The following is an 8,854-nucleotide window of genomic DNA, read 5'->3' on the forward strand; positions in this document are numbered from 1 at the left end:
TCCAAATTATGCCATCCAAGGTGAAATTATTGTTTTTAAAAATGTAAAATAAATCGGGCTGCACGGTGGCGCAGTGGTTGGCGCTCTTGCCTCACAGCAAGAAGGCCCCAGCTCAAGTCCCGGCTGGGGGACCTGGACCAGAACATCAATGGGGGGCCTTTCTGTGTGGAGTTTGCATGTTCTCCCCGTGCATGCGTGGGTTTTCTCCGGGGACTCTGTTATGATCTCTCAAGACAAAATATATCATAATAATTATAATAAATACATTTTTGTTGTTCATTTATCTTATTTTAAATTAATGGTGGGCACTGATATATTGCTGTCACATCCAATAAGATAATTTTGTTTTTGAACAAACAAATGTGATGCATTGACTGCTTTCATTTTGTATAAAATAAAAGTGTTTGTTTGTTTGTTTGTTTTTAATTGACAAAATTCAAAATTACACAGCATTTTTTTCCACTTGGAACGTTCAAGACGTTTAAACAAAAGTTTTTAAAAATAAAATAAAAAAGAAACAAAGGCATTAATCCAGATAAAACGATGAACAGTTTAAGAGTTTTATAGCTATCATATAATGTATTTTTGAAGGGGTTGATTTGAAAATGAAAAAGTAGGATGTTGTTTTTGAAATGTAAAAATTTGGGCTTCTCTTTCATAAAACGACATTTATGAATAACAACAAAAAACACAATAAAAGGTGGAGTCATGAGGCGACACTTCCGTTGGAAGCTCGTTATTCCGTTTTTCTTGCTGCCCAGTGAACGCAACGTTTTAGGTGTCCTTCCAGCTGCCTGAAAAAATCCGTCGAAGTCCCAATCAGCGGCGCCGCTTCTGCCCTTCAAAGCTGGACTTTCTCCTCGTTTTCCGAGTCGCGGCGCCAGTCCTGCGTTCTCGTTTTCATGCCGTTTCTCCGTTAAATCTGCTCTGCGGTCTCCTCTAACCGGCAGCAATGCAGGAGCGTCGCGTTTTGTCGATTCAGAGTCACGTTGTCAGGGGATACGTGGGGAACAAGTCTGCGGTTTTCCCGCTACAGGTAATCTGGATCATGCCTTATGAGCAGTCTCAACTCTGAGGGGGGAAAACGTAAACGGGGTTTTTAACGTTCATTTTACGGTCACGCGCCCTCGCGGAGTGACCTTTGTGTTTTTGGTGGATGGTCAGACCGGACTTATTTTTTTTTCATTTCGTCATTTACCGTTTTCTCTGCTAACTGCGCAGTAAATTATTCATGTGAAAATCCGAGCTGATTGTATTTGGATGATAATGACCTCTGACCCCTAAGGGGTTTTCTGCCCCCCCCCCCCCCATCAATGAATTTAAAATGTCTAAAAGTTGTTTATTTAATTCATAAATGTTAAATTCAATCACCAGTTATTGCAATATTTCATGCAAAATAATCCAAACTAAACCATTTCATCATATCAATAATAACCTTTTTAGTTTTTTAATAGTTTTTAATATTTCTGAACATTAAGATGATTCTTTCCCACCTTTCTTACTTTACCGGGTTATGTTTATATTTATTTGCTCAAGGGCACAATGACAGTGTAGCCCAGGAGTTGAACCCCTAACCACCTCTGATCCACAGCCGCCTGTTGAACCATCAGAGTGAAAACAGTCGGCCGTTTGGCTCCTCGCTGTTCCCTTTATTTTGTCAACTGGGTTCCTCTAACCCCGGGTGAGCGTGTCCCCGCCCTCCCGCTGGTTGTTCCCACAGGGCCGTGCGGGTCCGGGGCCCGGTTCTGCAGCCACGTGTGTGTTTTCTCAGCTGACGCGCTGCTTCTCCCTTAGGTGCTGGGCTTCGAGGTGGACTCCATCAACTCGGTGCAGTTCTCCAACCACACAGGTTAGCAGTCCTCTCTCCTCCCGTGGGCTTTGCAATGCATTGTGGTCTATATTCTCCGGTCTAGTGAGCATGGATGCACACTGGTTCTTGGCAGAGACTTCTGGGAAATTTCTGGGGCTCTGGATTTTGGAATTGTAGATTTGGACAGCTCTAGAACATGGAGAACGCGCTGTAGAGTGAGCAGGGAAGGAATTCAGACGCAGCCTCTGCACATCCCAGGTTTGCAGATGAACTCAGGTGAAGTAACGTGGGCTCAGTGAATTCATTAAAAGGTGTCGCAGTTCCTGGTCGGAATCCGGGTTCCTGGTTTGGTTGTGACTCGCCGGAATGATGCACGCTGCAGCGCCGTCACATGAACTGGACTGGTGAATCAGTTTTCAGGGGGCCGCTTCTTCTTGGTGTGGGGGTTCTCCACATTTTGCGTTTGTCGTCTTCATCGATGGCTGCAGATGCAGAAGACCGTCTTCAGTTGTTTCCAAATGCAGGAAAACTAAGTCGGGGTGAGGAGGTGCAGCCCCCCCCCCGCAGCGGGATGGGATTATTTTCTCAGGTCTGCGCGCCAGAGCGCGTGAAGAATGTGCTTCCACCACAGGGGGCGGGACGTCTTCACTCACAAATCCAGGCTCTGTCCCATCCGAGGGCAGGTTTTAGGGAGGAATTCCTCTGTGGATGTTCTGCATTTGCAGGCAGAACCGGTTCTGGGAGCGAGAGGATGAGCTGTGCACACAGGCATTGTCTTTCATGGAGGCCCCCCTCCTCTTCTGCTGCCAGGCCAAAGAACACTCTGTTGGGGGGGGGGGGGGGGGATATGCAGCGTGGAGCCTTTCATGAATGTTTGTGTCCTTTGTTTTTCTCTCTTAAAGGAAGTGTGTGTTCAGAATGAAAGGTTTTAGTGGGAACATGAGCCTTTGTTGTGGGGGGGTTGGATTAAATCCAGGTGGGTGTTTCCTCCTCCAGGTTACGCCCACTGGAAGGGACAAGTGCTGACCGCGGAGGAGCTGAATGTTTTGTACGAGGGCATCAAGCTCAACAACGTTCACCACTATGACTACATCCTCACTGGTGAGTGAAGAGGCGTTCAGGTGCAGTGGGACATTTCAGCTGAGAGAGGGAAGCTAACCGGCATTCGGGCGGTTCTCCTCCTCAGGGTACAGCAGGGACACGTCCTTCCTGGAGACGGTGGTGGACATCATCAAGGAGCTGAAGACTGCCAATCCGGACTTGGTGTACGGTCAGTCCAGCATCTGACGAAGAACCGGACCGGTTCTGTCTCCTGATAAGATAGAAAATCTTTTCTTTTCTGCAGTTTGTGACCCTGTTTTGGGAGACCAAGGTGCAATGGTAAGATTTCTGTTTTGAACCCCCTCATGATCAAGATTCAGTGTTTCTAATGCTGACACTCTGATCTATAACGTTTGAACGTGTTCTAGAGTTCCCGTCTGTTCTTCCAGATTTCCTGTGGAGCTTAAAAAATCAAAAACAAAACAAATAGAACCTTAAAAAAATCCTAAATGGGTTAAATTTGACTTGATGTGAAGATGCCTCACTGCCCTGGTCTCTGGCTCCTGCATGGCCATGCATTGGGCGGCCGTGGTGCAGCGGTAGGGCGGTCGTCCCATGATCGTAAGGTTGCAGGTTCGATTCCCGCCTTGCACGCCCATGAGTCGAAGTGTCCTTGGGCAAGACACTGAACCCCACCTTGCCTCTGGTGGTAGGCGGGCGCCTGTGTTTGGCAGCGGAGCGACCACCAGTGTGTGACTGTGTGTGTGAATGTGTGTGTGACTGGGTGAATGGGTCTGTGACTGTAAAGCGCTTTGTCCTTGTAGGAAGAAAGGCGCTATATAAGTATACGCCATTACCATTACCATTACCATTGACTGCATCAGAGACCTGGACTGAGTGACTCCTCCCCCAGGCGTCCAAACAGGAAGTGGCTCCAAGAAGCCAACATCCCATAGACGTCTATAGAGAAACAAACGGCTGTTCCTCAGTCATTCTATTGGTCTGATCAACCATTTTCTTTTTCATATTTTTTCTGTAGTGCAACATATAAACTCATTAATCAGACGCCTCAATAAAAGTAGGAGGAGCCTGTTGGCCCCCACATCCGACCCTCAAAACGCTGGACAGATTTGGTCTAGACCACTTTCAGGTGGCAGGGGTGTGGCCTTCCAGTAAGATCACTCCTGAGAGTGGTTACCATAGAAACAATGACTCAAACCGGCTCGGACCGATCACTGCCCACTGGCGTCATCTGGCTCCAACATGAGGAAAAAACGGCAACTGAATTGACTTGATTTGGTTGGCGCCGGAGAAACCATCTTCTATGGACGACGTCTGGCTCTTGCAGTCCAGTCCTGCGATGAACAGACTCTGCCGGCCCAGGAGAACGGTCTTCTGCAGAGGTTTCTCACTGTTCTGTCGGGTTTTGGTCATTCGGAGCAGCTGCATGCGGACTAACGGAACGGTTCTGTGGCGTTTGGGACGGTCCTGCACGAACAGGAAGCGACCTGCGGCTCACAGCTTCAGCCGGCCTCACTTTCTGGAGGAATTCATTGAATTACTGACATTTTCTGCCTTCATTGAAGTGATTTGAATGAATTACAGAACAAACCCGCACATTATTTCATATTGGTGCTTGGGCTGTGGCGCAGTGGTTAGCGCTCCTGCCTCACAGCCAGAAGGGCCGGCGTCAGAACGGCGACCCGTCTAGGATGTCCCCTGACTCCGCCCACGGGTGGCCGGGATGGGCTCTGGCAGCCTCGTGACCCCGAAGGGCCCACAGCGGGTTTGGAAGACGGATGGATGAGTCCTGGTTCCTGATCAGTTTGCGTTCTGTGTTTCTGCCGAGTCATGCCTGCAGCTCAAGCATGACTCTGCAGAAAGATGGCCGTTTCTTACTGCTTCCTCTTTTGTTAACGTTCTTCCGGTTTTGACCATTTTCTGTCATTTTGTATGTCAACAAAGTGACAGAAATTTAACATGGTTAAATTCTGCCCTAAGGGTTTTTTAAAGCGTGCAGGCAGCTCCGTCTGCGTTTTACGCCTCATTTCGTTTGGATGAAACTTTTGGGTTTTTTTTGGCGTTCTTGGTGTCTGACATGTCGGCTGTCATGTTGCTACTTGTTTGTTTTTTTTTTTTTTTCCTCAGTACGTTCCTGAGAACCTGCTGCCCATTTACAAGACCAAGGTGGTGCCTTTGGCAGACATCCTCACCCCCAACCAGTTTGAAGCTGAGTGAGTGAATCTTAAAAGCTTTCAAATGGAAATCAAGAATCTAAATGAGTCCAGTTAAAATCAGGGGAAATAACTTTTTACATTTAAAAGATGAATAACTGAAGAATTGTATTCAGACTGAAAGTTTTAAAGGAAGGATTGGTTTTAAGTCAGTAATTGACAGTTTTCAGGTGAATGTTATTTCTGATGGCGATGCTTGTGGTTCCTGATGGATCGCTGGCAGTGGGGAGTTTATGCTTTACAGTTATGTCCAATATTTGATATATGAATCCTTGTTCTGAGATCCTTTGCTGTTTGTGCGATGGGATTGTCCAGTAAAAGGGAAGTTATGCATTCATCTCCACGGCTCCTCCGTAGACGAGGCCGAGCTCGTTTAGGAAGGAACGCGCCTGTCGAGATCCCGTTCTGCGTCCCTCTGAGCCGTAACGTTTCTCCGTTTCTTCCAGGCTGTTAACCGGAAGAACAATAAAGACGGCCGCCGACGCTGTCCAGGTAGCGCAAACGTCTCACGGCGCGGCGGGTTCATAGCAGCAAACGTTGAGCCGTCTCTGTCCTTCAGGTGATGGACCTGCTTCATGACATGGGTCCAGAGACCGTGGTCCTCACCAGCACAGACCTGCGGTCCAAGCGTGGAGGCGGCTTCCTGGTGGCCCTCGGGAGCCAAAAAATCAGTAAAACCCAACCCTGATCAGAACGATTGAAAAAAATCTTCATCGTCGCAGTTGGCTTGGAGTCAAACCTCTAACGTCTCTCCCGATCCGTGCAGAGAAGGCGGACGGGACGCGCGTCAGCCAGAAGATCTGGATGGACATCCCAAAGGTGGACGCGGTGTTTGTGGGAACAGGAGACCTGTTCGCTGCCATGCTGCTGGCCTGGACCCACCATCACCCCACGGACCTGAAGGTCAGAGCCGCAGCCGTGGGACCCAGAGGAGCCCGCCGCAGACTCACTGTCAACATCTGCTGTTTCAGACGGCCTGCGAGAAGACGGTGTCCGTCATGCACCACGTGATCCAGAGAACCATCGCCTACGCCAACGGTAGAGTTTGACGTCGTTTGGCACTTTCACGATTTCTCTGTGAGGTGTGAGGGCTCACCTGAACTTTAGTGGGTTGCCCTGGTAACCGGGCAAAGAACCTGGGTTCTGTTTGGGGAAAACACAGAAACCAATCCCAATAAAGGAGAAGTGGCCTTGTGGTAGAGTGTCCGCCCTGTGGACTGGAAGGTAGTGAGTTTGAATCCGGGCTGAGTCATACCAAAGACTCTAAGATGGGACCGAGTGCTTGACACTCAGCAGAAGGGGGTTGGATGGGGGGGGTTAAACCAACAAATGGCTTTCTTTTAGTGGAGGGGTCAAACTTTACACAGCTAGGTGCGTGACGGCTAATGGCACTTTAACTTTAATTATGTGTCCAAAGATCAGCCAGCGTTCGTCTGCTTTCGTCTTGGTTCTGGTTCACGATCGCCTCACTGGTTCTGGTTCTGCTGGAGCTTTCTTCCACATTCGAACCCAGTTGGTCCTGCTGTACCGTTTCAGAGACGGCCGGTCCTGGGAAGAAGCCCAGTCCCGCCCAGCTGGAGCTGAGGATGGTCCAGAGCAAAGCCGACATCGAGAATCCCACCATCGTGGTCCAGGCGGAGGTTCTAGAGACGCCTCTGCACTGAGGGCGGCGCGGCGGTCCGGGCAGTCAGCGGCACACCTGCAGGCTCTCCACCTCCACACTGACTCCTCACGCCTTAAGGACAGGACAGAACCGGCTCTAGATTCGTCGTTCGTCCTGCCGGTACCACTGCCATCTGTGTCTGTGCGGTTCCCTGTGTAGACTTCATCTACGTCAGACTATCGTGGGTTCAGGAGGGTGTAAATGTACGTTAGCTTGGTAACCTAGCAACACTCTTCTGCAGACCCGTGACGTGTGCATGACCTCAGCCCGTGGTCGACGGCGGGACGCAGACGGAGCATCAAAGCACACTAGAATATTAACTGTGAGACCTTTTAGAGCAGAAGCTTCATCCATAGTTTTCTTTAACGCCGTACGAATGCATGTGACGAGTTCTAAATCCTCTTTTTATCAAAGTTTTATTCTAATTCTAACAAATGTTTTACATTTTATGCAAATATTTGATTTTTACTAATCGTAAATCTAATTTTTGATGTCAGAAATGTTCTAATAATGTCTGTAAGTTCCAGATGTCTTAGATTGGTGTCCCAACCATTTCAGAATGAGGTATTTGCACAGATAATCTGAAATAATATATTAAGTGAAGATGGATGTTTTAATTTTCGGAGCGTTGTTTGATCTTGGAGGGATTTTCTGGCGTTCACAGGAATGCCGGACACCGTGCTCCTGAATGTGAATGTGCTAACAGCGATCCTCACTCGTGGTGTTAGTCAAAGTGCCAAACCTTCAACTGCTGCTCCGTTACAGAGCAAATATAGAAAAATTAACAATAAAGGAGTATCTTTTAATCAAACTGCTGTGTTCAATTTATTCATGAATCCTTGATCTTCTTCATCTTTAAATTTGTTTCTATAGTTTTGGAAAAAGCAGACGGGTGAGTTCTAAGAGTGTCCACAGGAGGGCGCTGCTCTGCAGAAACAGAACTTTCCAGTTTCTTTACTGGAACAAAGTATTTAGCTTCACTGAAATTATAAGATCGAGGAACCAAAGTAAAAGAAGAAATCCCGGAACTGATTAAAAATGATAAAATATACTCTAAACTTTGATATTTTTTGTTGTACGAACAGAACAGCTGAACACAGTCGTAACATTTCTATGCAACTTTTTGTTTTGACATATTATAAATGATGAGGTTTTCTCTCATAATTCTGGTTTATGTCAAAATGTTTTTATTGTCTAAACATTTTGAGGAGCTGCAGCTTTTGTGTCTTCTGTGTCAGGTAAAAAAATGGAGCGGGGGGGGGGGGGGGGGGGGGGGCGTCGACCGGTATAGGTAATAACCGAACGGTTATTACCTATACCGGGTCTGTAACAGAACGACTACGACCTGTTCAGTAAACCCGACAGTAGCTGGGATAGGCTCCAGCAACCCCATCGTGGATTGATGGATGGACCAGGATCCATTAAAAAGACAAACCGTTCAATTGATGCACTATTAATACAATTAAACTCATGAGTCTTTATCGTCATTTTATCACATGATAAAACGAAATTAGGTTCTCTGGTCCCGGGCCAGCCGTTTACATTTAGACACAATAAATAATGTAATATCAGTATGATACGCTGTGGTTCCTGATGAGTACTTGCACAGAAAGTATTTTACAAGTTGCACAGTATATTATAGTATTGTACTACACACCTGTAGAAGGAGGTCAGATGCTCTCCACCACACACCTGTAGAAGGAGGTCAGATGCTCTCCACCACACACCTGTAGAAGGTGGTCAGGACGCTCTCCACCACACACCTGTGGAAGGAGGTCAGGACGCTCTCCACCACACACCTGTAGAAGGAGGTCAGACGCTCTCCACCACACACCTGTAGAAGGAGGTCAGACGCTCTCCACCACACACCTGTAGAAGGAGGTCAGATGCTCTCCACCACACACCTGTAGAAGGAGGTCAGATGCTCTCCACCGCACACCTGTAGAAGGTGGTCAGGACGCTCTCCACCACACACCTGTGGAAGGAGGTCAGACGCTCTCCACCACACACCTGTAGAAGGAGGTCAGACGCTCTCCACCACACACCTGTAGAAGGAGGTCAGACGCTCTCCACCGCACACCTGTGGAAGGAGGTCAGACGCTCTCC

General features: G+C 47.8%; 1 protein-coding gene across 1 annotated transcript; it reads left to right on the plus strand.

Annotated features, from left to right (window-relative positions):
• Positions 1-729: 729 nt before the first annotated feature.
• LOC101155341 (pyridoxal kinase) lies at positions 730-7,559 on the plus strand. The gene is made up of 11 exons (XM_004086930.3): positions 730-1,036; positions 1,795-1,849; positions 2,807-2,911; positions 2,997-3,080; positions 3,156-3,190; positions 5,000-5,085; positions 5,532-5,577; positions 5,645-5,756; positions 5,852-5,988; positions 6,057-6,123; positions 6,622-7,559. Exons 1-11 carry the CDS (start codon positions 953-955, stop codon positions 6,747-6,749), a joined length of 939 nt encoding a protein of 312 aa, XP_004086978.1. The 5' UTR covers positions 730-952; the 3' UTR covers positions 6,750-7,559.
• Positions 7,560-8,854: the final 1,295 nt, after the last annotated feature.

Source organism: Oryzias latipes, chromosome 21 (genome assembly GCF_002234675.1).
Source record: "Oryzias latipes chromosome 21, ASM223467v1".
NCBI classification, from domain to species: domain Eukaryota; kingdom Metazoa; phylum Chordata; class Actinopteri; order Beloniformes; family Adrianichthyidae; genus Oryzias; species Oryzias latipes.

Coding starts and splice junctions, on each gene's coding strand:
- LOC101155341 (XM_004086930.3), top strand. CDS start 953: ATGCAGGAGCGTCGCGTTTTGTCGATTCAGAGTCACGTTGTCAGGGGA. Junction 1,850..2,806: donor GCAGTTCTCCAACCACACAG/GTTAGCAGTCCT, acceptor TTCCTCCTCCAG/GTTACGCCCACTGGAAGGGA. Junction 5,578..5,644: donor CGGCCGCCGACGCTGTCCAG/GTAGCGCAAACG, acceptor TCTGTCCTTCAG/GTGATGGACCTGCTTCATGA.